This window comes from Cervus elaphus, chromosome 10 (genome assembly GCF_910594005.1).
Source record: "Cervus elaphus chromosome 10, mCerEla1.1, whole genome shotgun sequence".
Classification (NCBI taxonomy): Eukaryota; Metazoa; Chordata; class Mammalia; order Artiodactyla; family Cervidae; genus Cervus; species Cervus elaphus.
In genome coordinates this window covers 33,729,156-33,745,698 of record NC_057824.1, presented here as the reverse complement: position 1 = coordinate 33,745,698, position 16,543 = coordinate 33,729,156, and the positions used below count along the sequence as shown (strand labels likewise).

Below are 16,543 nucleotides of genomic sequence, written 5' to 3'. Positions count from 1 at the left end.
TCTGGTAGTCCCATCTCTTGAAGAATTTTCCAAAGTTTGTCATGATCCACACAGTCAAAAGCTTTAGTGTAGTCAATGAAGCAGAAGAAGATGTTTTTCTGGAACTCCCTTGCTTTCTCCATGATTCAACAAATGTTAGCGATTTGATCTCTGATTCCTCTGCCTCTTTGAAACCCGGCTTGTACATCTGGAAGTTCTAGGTTCACATACTGCTAAAGCCTAACTGGAAGGATTTTGAGCATAACCTTACTAGCATGTGAAGTGAGCACAGTTGTATGGTAGTTTGAACATTTTTTTGGCATTACCCTTCTTTGAGATTGGGATGAAAGCTGAATTTTTCCAGTCCTGTGGCCACTGCTAAGTTTTCCAAATTTGTTGACGTACTAAGTGCAGCATTTTAACACCATCATCTTTTAGAATTTTAAATAGCTCAGGTGAAATTTCATCACCTCCACTAACTTTGTTTGTACTAATGCTTTTTAAGGCCCACTTGACTTCACACTGCACGATGTCTGGCTCTAAATGAGTGACCACACCATTATGGTTATCCCAGTCATTAAGACCTTTTTGGTATAGTTCTTCTGTGCATTCTTGCCACTTCTTCTTAATCTCTTCCTCTTGTGTTAGGTCCTTACTGTTTCTGTGCTTTATCGTGTCCATCCTTGCATGAAATGTTTCCTTGATATCTCCAATTTTCTTGAAGAAATCTGTAGTCTTTCCCATTCTGTGATTTTCCTCTATTTCTTTGCATTTAAGAAAGCCTTCTTATCTCTCCTTGCTGTTCTCTGGAACTCAGCATTCAGTTGAATATATATTTTCCTTTCTCCTTTGCCTTTTACTTCTCTTTGACCTCAGCTACCTGTAAAGCTTCCTCAGACAACCACTTTGCCTTCTGACATTTCTTTTTTGGGGGGATGGTTTTCATCACTGCCTCCTGTACAATGCTATGAACCTCCATTATAGTTCTTCAGGTACTCCTTCTATCAGGTCTAATCTCTTGAATACATTAATCACCTCTACTATGTAATCACAAGGGACTGATTTAGGTCATACCTGAATAGCCTAGAAGTTTTTCCTACTTTCTTCAATTTAAGCCTGAATTTTGCAATAAGGAGTTCATGATCTGAGCCACAGTCAGCTCCCGGTCTTGTTTTTACTGACAAGTAAAAGATAGTTCTCCATCTTTGGCTGCAAAGAACATAATAGATCTGATTTTAGCATTGACCACCTGGTGATGTCCATTTGTAGAGTCTCCTGTGTTGTTGGGAAAGGGTGCTTGTCATGACAAGTGTGTTCTCTTGACCAAACTCTGTTAGCCTTTGCTTTGCTTCATTTTGTACTCCAAGGCCAAACTTGCCTGTTATTTCAGTATTTCTTGGCTTCAGCATTCCAATCCCCTGTGATGAAAAGGACATCTTTTTTTTGCTGTTAGTTCTAGAAGGTTTTGTAGGTCTTCACATAATAGGTCAACGTTAGCTTCTTTGGCATCAGTGGTTGGGGTGTAGATTTGAATTACTGTGATGTTGAATTGTTTGCTTTGGAAAGGAACCAAGATCATTCTATCATTTTTGCGGTTGCACCTTTGCTTGGCTCCCTTGCAGTAAAGTCTTTTCTTGTAATAGGCTGCACAGTGGGTAATGAGCCCGACTGCTTGGTACCATGATCAGACTGGCTAACGCCCAAAAAACTGATGATAGGCTCTGTTGTGATCAGTGTAGGATAATAGCCACTCTCAAACATTGCTGATTTAGTGCAAATTTATATATCCACATTTGGAAAACAATTTGGCAATGTCCAAAACATTGTATGCCGCATACTACATTTTGTGCAATAAATGGAAAAATAGATCTTTATAATTGATTGTATATAAAAAAAACTATAGAATAAGAAAAATGGTTTCCTTCTTGTAAGACTTGTAAGACTTGGGATGGAATGAGGCAAATGGTGGGTAGGGGTGAAAATAACTTGCTACTTGAAACCATTTTATATTGCTTTGATTTATAATTTGTATGGAGGAATACTTGCTCTTTCAGATAGCTCCTATTACTATGGGACTTCCTTAGTGGCTCAGACGGTAAAGAATCTGCCTGCAATGCAGGAGACCCAGATTCAGTCTCTGGGTCTGTAAGATCTCTTGGAGAACGGAATAGCAACCCACTCCAGTATTCTTGCCTCCATGGACAGAGGAGCCTGGCAGGCAAGAATCCATGAGGTTGCACAGAGTTGGACATGACTGAACGACTAACACACACACACCTATCACTATATATTTAAAATTTTCTTTTTAAACAACTTTTAAAATTGCTCCCCCAACCCCCATTTATACAAATATGTTCTGGTTGCTAAAAATTACAATTCTGTCTTTACCAACTCGTTAAGTTCTGGATGTCATTCTTTTCTCCATTTTTTTTGACATCTTTTTTTTCTTCTAGGGTTGATCCACATTCATTATTTCCCTATCCTCACTGTTTATTTGTCATTCCACTGCATTCCTATTTCAGTGATGTCCAGTGGACACTGTTAAGGCCTATCTTGCCTAATATCTCTGTTTCATTTTCTTCTTGACATTTTTCCTTCTTGTGGATTTTGTGATAAAATTTTATCCAGTGCTGGGAACTCTGAACATCTACATGTAAAAGAATGAAATCAGAACACTCCTTAACTCCATACACAAAAATAAACCCAAAATGGATTAAAGACCTAAATGTAACACCAAACACTATGAAACTTTAGAGGAAAACAGGAAGAACACTCTGACATAAATCACAGCAAGATCTTTTTTGACCCACTTCCTAGAGTAATAAAAATAAAAACAAAAGTAAAAAAATGGATTTAATTACATTTAAAACGTCTTGCACAGGCTTCCCCAGCTGGCTTAGTGGTAAAGAATGTGCCTGCAATGCAGGAGACACAGGAGATGTGGGTTTGATCTCTGGGTTGGGAAGATCCTCTGGACGAAGGCATGGCAACCCACTCCAGTATTCTTGCTGGGAATATCCCATGGACAGAGAAACCTAGTGGGATAATGTCGATGGGGTCACAAAGAGTCAGACATCAGTGAAGCAACTGAGCACAGCACAAAAGGTTTTGTACAAGAAAGAAAACCATAAATGAGATGAAAAGACCACCTTCAGAATGGAAGAAAATGTTTGCAAATGAAGCAACTGGGATTAATCTCCAAAATACACAAACAGCTCATGATATTTAACAGCATAAAAGCAAAAACCCAATCAACAAATGGGCAGAAGACCTAAACAGACAATTCTCCAAAGAAGACATACAAATGACCAAGAGGCACATGAAAGGATGTTCAATATTACTAACTGTTAGAGAAATGCAGACTAAAACTTCAATGAGGTGTCACCTCACTCTGGTCAGAATGACCATCATCAAAAAATCTGCAAAGACTAAATGCTGGAGAGGGTGTGGAGAAAAAGGCACCATCTTGTACTGTGATGGGGATGTGAACTGTTACAGCCACTATGGAGAACAGTATAGAGATTACTTTAAAAAACTAAAAATAGAACCATATGATCTAGAAATCCCTCTACTGGGCATATACCCTGAGAAAACTGTAATTAAAAAAGACACATGCACTTCAATGTTCACTGCAGCACTATTTACAGTAACCAGGACATGGAAGCAGCCTAAACATTCATTAACCTATGAATGGATAAAGAAAATGTGGTACTTTTATACAATGGAATATTCTCAGTCATAAAGAGGACTGAAATTGGATAATTTCTAGAGAAGTGAATGGACCTAGGCTCTGTCACACAGAGTGAAGTAAGTCAGAGAGAGGAAAACATTGTATATTAACTCATATATGTGGAATCTAGAAAATGGTACAGATGAGCCTACTTGCTGGGCAGGAATAGTGATGCAGATATAGAGAACAGACGTGTGGACACAGAGTCGGGGGAAGGAGAGTGGAATGAATTGGGAAATTAGGATTGAAATATATACACTATCATGTGTTAAATAAATAACTATTGGGAACCTTCTCTGTAGCACAGGGGGCTCAGCTCAGTGTTCTGTGAGGACCTAGATGGGTGGGATGGGTTGGAGAGAGGTCTAAGAGGGACGGAATACATGGACGCATATAGCTGATTTGCTCTGTTGTACAGCAGAAACTTGTAAAGCAACAATACCCCAATTAAAAAATATTTATCCAGATTTTCTTCCTAACTCTCTAATATTCCTCAAGTTTTTCTCCAATTATTCTCTCTCTCACTCCATGTCTTAGAAATGTTGATCCTCGGGACTCAGCCCATATCTTTCTTCTCATTGTTATACATACTCCAAATAGATTGTCTCACTTCCACAGTTTAAATTTCACTTGTACTTTGATGAATTCTGAGGGATTTATATCTCCATATCAATTCACTATCATAGATTTCAACTGTCTACTGGATATTTTCCCATTTAAATGTGTCATAAACATCTAACATTCAACATATTCTTCTCCAAATATACTCATCTCTTGTCTTTACTATCTGGATAAACAGAACTTTCACTCATTCATTGGCTCAAGATAGGTTCCTGGGCAATATCTTAGGTTCCTTTCTTTTCTTATAACCCACATCCAAATGGAGCCCAAACCTGGACAAATTTTACTTTCTCAGTATCTTTCATAATCACTTTTTAAAATCACTGTTTTATATCAAACTCCAATTATGTAAGAGCAGGTTATGTGAAATAATCATTCTTCCTGTTTTTCATTTGATTCATTTACAGGTAATCAGATTTTTTTCAGCCAGAAAGAGTATTTGCCTTTTCCCAAACTTGGGATGTTATCATGACTATTACTGTCCCTGCACTCTGTTACATTTGAGAAAATAATGTGTATGTGTGTATATATATATATATATCTCAATGCTTTCTTCCATGCCCTCCACCCATTTCTCTGGTTACCTTAGGGCACGAATTCAGTGATTAGGTCTAGAAATACCTTTCTGATATTTTCAGTGATGTTAATGCCATCAATTAACACAACTCCAGAGGTTGTGATCTCCTCTCCAGTCAACATTTTGAATGTAGTGGTTTTTCCGGCTCCATTTAATCCAAGTAATCCAAAGCACTCATACTTTGAGACTAAAAGGGAGATATTTCTCACAGCCTTTACAACTGGACACTTATAGTAAATCTGAGAAAATTAAAAGAGAACCACAGTGTACTGAAGCACTGATAATGGGTCAACCACAACCATAACCTCAGACCCTGTGGACTGTTACGTATGGACAGTTTCCGAAAAGTCTTTCCCCTTTCAGTCCTCTATTTTACCAGAATGTACATAGATCCCATAGAACTCCAATGAATTAGTAATACTACCAACAAATTCGTGGCAGGGAAGGTGGGCTAAATCTTGGTGCAAGGTTGGACACTGAATGACTTTACCTTTGAAAGTTCATTGAAAAGCAAAGGGGCAGCCGTCAACCTAGGTAACAGTTTCTGGACTCTCTTTCTTTCATTTATTACATCTTTATCTCCGTATTCCTTGATTACTTGGATGGAAACTGTAGCCTGTATTTTCAAGACAAAGATCACAGATTTGAATACACGTTAGACATTTTGGCTTAAACTGGGTGGCTTTTTGGAAAGCTGACCTGAGGGAGTAATTTCAAAGATGTCACAAAATATTTGAGTAATTTCTATTAATGAGCCTCTCTACCAATTTCCTGAGGAGGGCATGGCAACCCACTCCAGTCTTCTTGCCTGGAGAATCGCCATGGACAAAGGACCTGGCAACCTACAGTCCATAGGGTCACGAAGAGTTGTACACGGCTGAATGACTAAGCACAGCACCAATTTCCTGAACTCTTATGCACAAATTTATTCCTGACTTGCTTATTTTTTTCTTTGTCATGTGGCGTGCAGGATCTTAGTTCTTCAACTAGGGACCGAACCCGTGCTCCCTTCAGTGAAAGCCTGGAGTCTTAACCACTAGACTGCCAGGGAATTCCCATGACTTGCTTATTTTTGAAATTGTAGTCATGAACAAATTTTCTTACAAGCATGAGTAAGCAGTATGTCCTTGCCAGTGATGTGGACATTTTGTGGAGAACAAAAGCAACAATGATACTATCACTTATTACTTAGTGTGATCTGCTACAACCAAAATATATTCAAGAGAGCATTAGGTTTAAGAGAGAAGAATGAGCTACTTTTTTTGATTAGGGCCCCTTATTGGTGAAGTTTGAGCTGAGTTTGGAGAATAAACAAAAATATATTGAGAGAATGAAGGTAGGTTGGGGATGGAAGAAAGGTTGCCATTAGTAGTGGGAGCTTAAAGAAAGTTGTGTGAGAATGAAACATGGTGTGTCTTGTGAACAGTAATTTGTTACTGCTTGAGCAAAGTTTTGTTGTTTTGAACTGCTCATGTTTAATTCAAGTACTCATTTAATGGTAATGGTTGAGGAATGGATCAGGAGAATATATTCAGCTCACATGCTAATTCAGTAAACATGCTAATCACGAGAAGAGAGCTGCTTTAATTGCTTTTTTCTTTTCCAATCTCAAAATTGATAGAATGCAAGTGCTAAGAGTGAATATCCTCACCCAATTTTCAATCTTAGAGGGAAAACATTTAGTCCTTCTCTTTATGTTTACTGTAGGCTTTACATATAAACACGACTGAAGTGACTTAGCAGCAGCAGCAGTTACATGTAAACAGATGCCACTCATTAGGTTAAGGTAGTTCCTTTCTTTCCCTAGTGGTGTAGTTTTAAAAAAATCATAGAAGGTTGTTAAATGTCACATGATTTTCCTGCAATAATTGACATGAACATGTGATTTTTCTTCCTGAGATGATCAATATTGTAACATTGATTTATTTTCAAATATTAAACTAATTTTATATTCATGGAATAAATCCTACTTGTTCATTTCTTCCATTTATTCCTATATTCTTTTTTTTAAAAAGATTTATTTATTTATTTTTGGTTCTATTCAAGTGTAGATCAGTGAAAGTTCAATCACTGAATGAATGAACAATTAAAAAATCCCAAGGCAAAACTTGGAGATTGTGTGAACTATGAGACCTATGTAAAGCAATAGTTAGTAATCTGACTGGTAGAGACCCATCTCAGCCTAAGAATGTTAAAGTTTGAAACTAAGAAAGACCAGGAAAAAAAATCTTAACACAATATTTATATGTTTAATCCTAGGCAATAGGAAAAAGTCCTGACTGGTAGAGACCATGAAACTCTATAATTCTACCCAGCTTTAAAGAAGTCAATTCTATAATTACAACCAAATACACCTCAAAATCTGTACAGGCACGAGGCAGCACTTTCTATCATAGTCAGTTCATTATTATGGATTATTTTCTTGTAGGCAGAGGATTCAAAATTCAGAACTGAAAATTCAAACTAAGATGAAAGACCTGTGATTCAAATTAGTCCCAGTTAGATCTTGGTATAATTGAATGATATCTTCTTTATTAAGTAACAAAGGTAGGGATATATTAATTTATACATTCTGACCTAATGCTGAGCTTTCTTTGAGTTGTATCTAGAGTCTGTATTAGTTACTCACCTTCTTGTTGTTCATAAATATCTTATAGACATTAAATACAATTTTATGAAAGACAAAGTTTCTCAGGTTCCAGAATGTACTTTCCAGACAAAAAAGCAAAAGCAGAAAAATTAAGCCCAAGGCAGCTGATGAAATCAAAAAGTTTGCAATCCCATGTTCTCCAAAACTGTAGACATTGTTATTCTTAACTGGGGGTGATAAAAGAGATAGCCTTATTTTAAAAACTTATACAAAGTCTAAGATGACACCAAATATTAAGAAATATAGGATAAAATGAATGTTAAGTTATTTTAGAGAAGTATAGATATGAAAAATAAGCAATTGTCAACATTTTATTTGTTTCTTATTTAATCTTCACTGATATTTATGATTATTATAACAGTTCCCCTGCAAACACTTTTTTTCTCTCTCTTTTTTTTTAACCAGTTTTGATAGGCAAAAATCTTACTACATACTCAGTGAGTTTCAAAGGCTGAGCCTTTGTAAACAGAATTATCATGGATCTAGATGGTGATGATGATTGCACAACATTATGAATGTACTCACTACCACTGAAATGTATACTTTAAAATGTAAACTTTATGTTATGTGTATTTTATTACAATAAAATTAGTGTTTGTGCATACTGGCACAGAAAATGCAATTCTTACTGAAAAAAGAGTGATTGTATTATCTTCACATCTCAAAGATGCCTCCTATTTGCGTATCTAGAATTTAGATGTTTGTGTTAGCTAATTTTCTGTGTAGTAAAATCAGGAAATATCAATTATTACCTACTTACATCTAAACTTTGTTCTTTTCTTCCTCACCAGTGTTTCCAGCAATACTCTTTTCCCACTTATAGAAGAAAATGTCTTCTCACCCTGAAGGACTTTATGGACAGTAGGCATGACCTACAATAATAGCTAAAGATACCATAAATACCTGTTTGTTTTATTTAATTGCCAAGAATTCTGTTGTTTTTTATTTTTGTCGGTTGTACTTATTTGTTTAGTAACTTTTGTAAACTGTTTTTGTAAAGACTGTATTTTGTTGTTTTTGATCAGTGGAGTTTCTGTTCTGCTAACTTAGCTATTAGCTACGATTTGATGGAAATATCTTTAAATGTTTGGAGCAAAACACACATACACACAAACCAAACTTCTCCTATCCTTTTTAGATTAGCTGTGAGTTGGGGCTCTCTTAAAATAATTAACCAGTCCATGTACAATTTTTATTTAGTCCACATATCTTGCTTATGCAGGGCCTAAAGATCAGAGAGTTCATTCATAAAGTCTTATCAGGTTTCAGCCTCGAATCTGCATGTGGCACTCTGAATTATCCATTGCAAATGGTGGTTTTTGTAATTGATTATTCCCCTCACACTCAATCACTTTCCCCAGCCTCTTACTTCTTAGGCTTTTCTTTCTTGCCACTTGCTTTCCGTTTCTCGTCACTTGCCCTAGGTGGCTGTGGTTAGCATATCCCTTTAAATATTTTTGACAAAGCTGCCCAGGAGGTTGCTCCAGCCCTCAGAAAGTTCCAAGAAGAGCTAAACAGTGCACCTCCTGAACTGATTCACTGGGTCATTGCCAGACAGATCCAAAAACATAACCACAATTCTTTGAGAACAAGAATTGTTCTTTGCCCCTTCTGGTGTAAGAAAACACACCAGGAATGCAGGTTACTATCATTACAGTTACTGCTGCCTAGCTGGAAAATGGGAAGGTAGGCAGGTAAGTTAAAACTCTACATTGATTTCTTGACAAAATTGAGCAGCTTCTTCCTTCATTTTCTACTTCCTTGCTTTTTATAAGTTTTTGATTGAATTTCAGAGTTCCAGAAAATTGATTCTGACAGTTTCTGCCACCTTAATCCTTGTTTCAAGGGAGGGATAGATCCTTGGAGATACCTACTCTGTCACTTTCAGTTTCAATTTATTTTATATACTGATTTTTGGTTTTAATTCAGCAATCTAGCTAAAGATTCTAAATATTCTAGTATTTTATCTGTAGAGTTTTAAATAGCTCATGCCATATATAAAAAGAATTCCATGGCTGATTCATGTCAATGTATGGCAAAAACCACTACAGTATTCTAAAGTAATTAGCCTCCAACTAATAAAAATAAATGGAAAAAAAAGAAAAAAAAGAATTTCAAATATTACTTTATATCAGTGTTCATACTTGAAAATTATTTAAAAATGTAACATAAAATAAGCTCTCAGGAGCCTCCCACTTAACAAAATAACCAAAACATTATTAATAGCTTCCTTCTAGCTATGTTCTCCTTGATTTTACCCCTACTATCTATATTCCAGATATAATTGTCTTATTTCTTTGGAAATTTTCTAATATAATTTGACCAGAGAAATGCATTTCTATAAATATTATGTTGTTTGTAATAGTCTGTTTATGAGGTTTATAAAAATAGCATCATGTTGTTTGTAGTTATAGCAGCAAGGTTTACAAAATATTCATTGTGTTTCTAAGATTTATTCATATTGTTTGCAGCTGAAGTTCATACATTTCCACTCCTCTATGATACTCCATTATGTAGGAAGAAAAGCCTTAATTTATCATTACATTCTGCTGTTAATAGACATAAGCTATTTCCATTTCTTTTTGCAATTACAGATATTGCTGAAGAAAATATTTATTAAGGTTTTCCATCTTGGAGTAAAAATATTGGTAATTGGCATGTCAAACTTGGTTAGTGCTAACTCATTTTCTTTCTTTTTTTTTTATTTTTTATTAGTTGGAGGCTAATTACTTCATAACATTTCAGTGGGTTTTGTCATACATTGACATGAATCAGCCATGGAGTTACATGTACTCCCCATCCCGATCCCCCCTCCCACCTCCCTCTCCACCCAATTCCTCTGGGTCTTCCCAGTGCACCAGGCCCGAGCACTTGTCTCATGCATCCCACCTGGGCTGGTGATCTGTTTCACCCTAGATAATATACATGCTGTTCTTTCGAAACATCCCACCCTCACCTTCTCCCACAGAGTTCAAAAGTCTGTTCTGTACTTCTGTGTCTCTTTTTCTGTTTTGTATATAGGGTTATCATTATCATCTTTCTAGATTCCATATATATGTGTTAGTATGCTGTAATGTTCTTTATCTTTCTGGCTTACTTCACTCTGTATAATGGGCTCCAGTTTCATCCATCTCATTAGAACTGATTAACAAAATTTTAGCAAACAGAATCCAACAACATATTAAAAAAATCATACACTATGACCAAGTGGGCTTTATCCCAGGAATGCAAGGATTCTTTAATATCTGCAAATCAATCAATGTAATACACCACATTAACAAATTGAAAGATAAAAACCATATGATTATCTCAATAGATGCAGAGAAAGCCTTTGACAAAATTCAACACTCATTTATGATTCTCCAGAAAGCAGGAATAGAAGGAACATACCTCAACATAACAAAAGCTATATATGACAAACCCACAGCAAGCATCACCCTCAATGGTGAAAAATTGAAAGCATTTCCCCTGAAATCAGGAACAAGACAAGGGTGCCCACTCTCACCACTACTATTCAACATAGTGTTGGAAGTTTTGGCCACAGCAATCAGGGCAGAAAAAGAAGTAAAAGGAATCCAGATAGGAAAAGAAGAAGTGAAACTCTCGCTGTTTGCAGATGACATGATCCTCTACATAGAAAACCCTAAAGACTCTTTCAGAAAATTACTAGAGATAATCAATGAATATAGTAAAGTTGCAGGATATAAAATTAACACACAGAAATCCCTTGCATTCCTATATACTAACAATGAAAAAACAGAAAGAGAAATTAAGGAAACAATACCATTCACCATTGCAACAAAAAGAATAAAATACTTAGGAGTATATCTACCTAAAGAAACAAAAGACCTATACATAGAAAACTATAAAACACTGATGAAAGAAATCAAAGAGGACACAAACAGATGGAGAAACATACCGTGTTCATGGATTGGAAGAATCAATATTGTCAAAATGGCTATTCTACCCAAAGCAATCTATAGATTCAATGCAATCCCTATCAAGCTACCAACGGTATTTTTCACAGAATTAGTGCAACTCATTTTCAAAGTAGGAAATTATTTTCACTCACAATATGTGCGTATTTTCATTTCTCTACATTGTAATGCTTCTTGACCTCAGACTTTTAAATTTTTGTTTAGTGATAGTTCATTGTGGTCCAAGTTCATAGTTCTTTGATCACTCATGAGGTTTATGATAACTCCATATAGGCCATTTTTGGACCATATTTTATTCTTTATTTCTGTGAAATTCTTCTTCATGTATTTATTCTCCTATTTTATTCTAGATAGCATAATTTGTCTTAATTTATCATTCTTATTCCAGATAGTAATGCTTTGTTCATTATATATGTGTTAAAAAATATATTTGCTTCTGAGGCTTTTATTTCTTTAGAATGCCTCTAAATTAACAGTTTTAAATTTTAATGTAGTCAAATTTATAAATCCTTTCTTTATAATTCAGGGATTTTGTACTTATTTTCTTAGTTTGTACTTGATGTCATAAAACTATTTTAACATATTTTCTTATAAAATTCTTGAACTTTATCCTCTCTATTTCCTATGTCCACCTAGATTTTGTGTGTGTGTGGCTGTACAGGCTTCAACAGTACATGAACTGTGAACTTAACTTCCAGATGTTCAAGTTGGATTTAGAAAAGGCAGAGGAACCAGAGATCAAATTGCCAACATCCACTGGATCATTGAAAAAGCAAGTGAGTTCCAGAAAAATATCTACTTCTGCTTTATTGACTATGCCAAAGCCCTTGACTGTGTGGATCACAAGAAACTGTGGAAAATTCTTAAAGAGATTGGAATACCAGACCACCTTACCTGCCTCCTGAGAAACCGGTATGCAGGTTAAGAAGCAACAGTTAGAACTGGACATGGAACAACAGATTGGTTCCAAATTGGGAAAGGAGTATGTCAAGGCTGTATGTTGTCACCCTACTTATTTAACTTATATGCAGAGTACATCATGAGAAATGCTGGGCTGGATGAAACACAAGCTGGAATCAAGATTGCTGGGAGAAATATCAACAATTTCAGATACGCAGATGACACCACCCCTGTGGCAGAAAGCGAAGAACTAAAGAGCCTCTTGTTGAAAGTGAAAGAGGAGAGTGAAAAAGTTGGCTTAAGACTCAACATTCAATTCTCCTTCTTATGGGGCAGTGCAGCTCTAGACCAAGTTGTATCTGTTTAGGAAGGGAGAAAAAGCAGTAGCTGGCATCCATAGTAGCTTCTTCAGGTGAGTGGTGCTAGAGAGGTGTGTAGGCCAGCCACAGGGGGGAAAAAAATACTCAACAGTCAAAAAACTAAGATCATGGCACTCGGTCCCATCATTTTATGGCACATAAATGAGGAAACAGTGGAAACAGTGGCAAACTTTATTTTGTTGAGCTCCAAAATCACTGCAGATGGTGACTGCAGCCATGAAATTAAAAGACAATTGCACGTTGGAAGAAAAGCTGTGACAAACCTAGAGAGCATATTAAAAAACAAACACATTACTTTGCCAACAAAGGTCCGTCTAGTCAAAGCTATAGTTTTTCCAGTGGTCATGTATGGATGTGAGAGTTGGACTATAAAGAAAGCTGAATGCTGAAGAAATGATGCTTTTGAACTGTGATGTTGGAGAAGACTCTTGAGAGTCCCTTGGACTGCAAGGAGATCCAACCAGTCTATCCTGAAGGAAATCAGTCCTGAATATGCATTGGAAGGACTGATGCTGAAGCTGAAACTCCAGTACTTTGGCCATCTGATGCAATGAACCGGCTCATTGGAAAAGACCCTGAGGCTGGGAAAGATTGTAGGCGGGAGGATAAGGGAGGATGAGATGGTTGGATGGTATCGCTGACTTGATGGACATGAGTTTGAGTAAGCGAAGCCTGGTGTGCTGCAGTCCCTGGGGTCGCAAAGAGTTGGACATGACTGAGCTACTGCACTGAACTGAACTGTACAGAATATGGATCCACCTGTTTTTCCCTTTTTGGTTAATACACTTACTAGCATTTATTAAATGGTGTATTTCTGCCCAATAATATATGATGCCATCTCCTCTATACATCAAAATTCCATACATGCCTTGGCATAATTGAGGGCTCCCTTTTAATATAATTGTCCATTTACTTCTATCTCTATATGTCTTATAAGTCATTATGTTTACAAATATTTGCATTTCAAATCTTAGGGAATTGAACCAATACCTGAGAAGGCACCTATCAAGAAAATATCAAGCCTTGTTTTAAAAGTAAGTTTTACTAAATATTGAGCAAAGAGATGTTTTACATAAGCTAGTCTGCTGAATAAAAAAACTAGAAAATACTCCACAGTTCATTATCTGTTACTAGTATAAACTCCATATACAGTGCAAACATGGACACTATGAAAAAACAAAATAGCAGGTCAATCTTTCTCATAAACATGGATTAAAAAACTCATAGGACTATTCATCTACTTCAGTGATGAATAATCTTGCATTTTAAAAGCTTATGGAAAACTCAATTTGAAACGATTAAAAACTGTCAAGTATAATAAGCTGGTATTTAAGATGCTTGTAAATATTATTTATGTTTTTAATTTTGTAAAATAAAGATAAAAACTCATGAAATATTAACAAATGGAATAGACAGATACACAGACAATTGTGTTTATTTAAGGAATGCAAAGTGTTTAATATTTTAAAAATATATTAATATAGTTGTATGGCTTCCCTCACAGCTCAGTCGGTTAAGAATCTGCCTGTGATGCAGAAGACCCAGGTTTGATTCCTAGGTCGAGACGATCCCCTGGAGAAGGAAATGGCAACCCACTCCAGTGTTCTTGCCTGGAGAATCCCATTGACAGAGGAGCCTGGCAGGCTACAGTTCATGGGGTCGCAAGAGTTGGACACGACTTAGCAACTAAACCACCACCACCACCACCACATCGATACACTAATGGCCAAAGCCACATGGTGATCTCATATAGTCATAAAACCTATTTAAAGTAAAACGCCTCATACATAGCACTCTCTAACCTAAAAAGGGAACATAACAAATATTCAAGCATCATAATCAACAGTGAAATTACTGAGGTGTAGAGCCAACAAGTTGCAGAGCCAGGATTCAACTCATGTCATATGACTCCAGGCCATCCTCTTACTATACTGCCTTTATATAAACATAATAGTAAATTAGTGCGAGATCAACAACACCAGTTACAACGAGGGCTTCCTTGGTGGCTCAGTGGTAAAGAATCTGATTGCTAGAGCAGGAAACACAGGTTCAGTCCCTCGATCAGGAAGATCCCCTGCAGTAGGAAATGGCAACCCACTTCATTTTTCTTGCCTGGGTAATAACATGGACAGAGGAGCCTGGAGGGCTACAGTCCATGGGATCACAAAAGAGTCAGACAGGACTTAGTGACTAAAGAACAACAATAATGAGATCACCATGTTTATGGTCATAAAGAAAACCTTAATAAATAGCTCCAGTATAGTTAAATGCCAAATACTGTGACCATATCCAATAAGACTAAGTAAAGCAAAAGCAAATTATAAACAGAATATCTGAAATTAACAAAGTAGAAAACTTAAACCTTAAACCAAAATATTAAATTACATGTAAATAACTTAATTAGATATATATATCTTGATATATATCAACCCACTACAGTATTCTTACCTGGAGAATTCTATGGACATAGGACCCCAAGCTATAGTCCATGGGGTCGCAAAGAGTTGGACACAACTGAGCAACTGAACTGAACTGAACTGAACTGAAGTGACTTAGGACTCATATGCTCCAAACAAGCCTCCATTCTAGTCTTTAAATATTTAAGATCCTTCCCTGATTTAAGACTTTTCTCTTGGTCTTCCATCAATGTGAAATATTATTCCTCTCATTCTTCACTGGCTAGATCAATCTCATTCTTTTAGTCATCTAATCACACTCTGCAGTAATGACCTCCGTAAGTATTCTATCTGAAGTGACGTAAGTTACTACCTCCTTTATTTCTCTTACTGTCTTACTTCAAACGGTAACTATTGTGTCTATTTACTTACTTTCAAAATTTTTCCCACTTGCCACAACTCACATTATAAACTCCATGAAACCAGGGACCTTGTCTATCTTTTTCTATAGACAAGTGTAGGAAGTACAGCAGTCATAGAGTAAGAGTTCAAGAAAGAGAAAACAGAAGGGATCAGGAAAAGTGATAAAAAGTGAAATTATAGATGTTTTCCTGCCACTAAATAAAGACAAGAGCCTTTAGGTTGAAATTGCCATCAAACGATAAACAGAATAAAGAAGAGAAAAATCTGTCTAGACAGCTCATGGAAAAATTTCACAACACTAAGGATAACAATTTTTGCAAGACAGAAGTTTTTAGAGTAATAAAGAGGCTATCTGCAAACAAATCAAAATCAGATTAACATGAGTCCTCTTAACCAGTATAATTTAACATCAGAAATAAACTTAATATACCATATTAAAAGAATAAATGACAAAATCTCCACGTGATCTCAAAGGCAGAGAAAAAGAATTTAATCTCATTCATTTACAAAAATTGTCAATGAACTTGGAATAGAATGGAACTTCCTCAAACCAATAAAGAGGAACTAAAAAAACACTTATAGCTAAAAATCATATTTAATGGAGAATAACTGAATACCTTCCTCTTAAGGCTGGGAACAAGCAAATGTGTTTACTGCCATGGCTACTATTCAGTACTGGAAATTCTAGTCAGTGAAATGAAATAAAAATGTTTAAGAAAAAAAGAAATCTTGATTTTTGAATAGAAGAGTATTCACAAACAACATAATATTGCAAATAGAAAATCTTAAGAAATCCACATAAAAACTATTGGAATGAATAAATGAGTTAAGTTCATAAGATAGAAGATAAAAAATCATATAAGTTCATAGTATATAATATACAAAAAGTCACTGGATTTCTATATTTTAGCAATGAACAGCAGAAAGTTAACATATCCCATTTTCAATA

At 35.9% G+C, this 16,543-nt stretch overlaps 1 protein-coding gene across 1 annotated transcript in view; it reads right to left on the bottom strand.

Annotated features, from left to right (window-relative positions):
* The window catches only part of LOC122702003 (phospholipid-transporting ATPase ABCA3-like), a 223,302-nt gene that overhangs the window by 58,418 nt on the left and 148,341 nt on the right, over nucleotides 1-16,543 (bottom strand). Inside the window, exons 23-25 of the mRNA XM_043915525.1 lie at nucleotides 7,537-7,724; nucleotides 5,398-5,523; nucleotides 4,952-5,146 (exon numbers count right to left, since the gene is read on the bottom strand). Coding sequence (XP_043771460.1) covers nucleotides 4,952-5,146; nucleotides 5,398-5,523; nucleotides 7,537-7,724 — 509 coding nt within the window. The remainder of the gene's footprint in view (nucleotides 1-4,951; nucleotides 5,147-5,397; nucleotides 5,524-7,536; nucleotides 7,725-16,543) is intronic.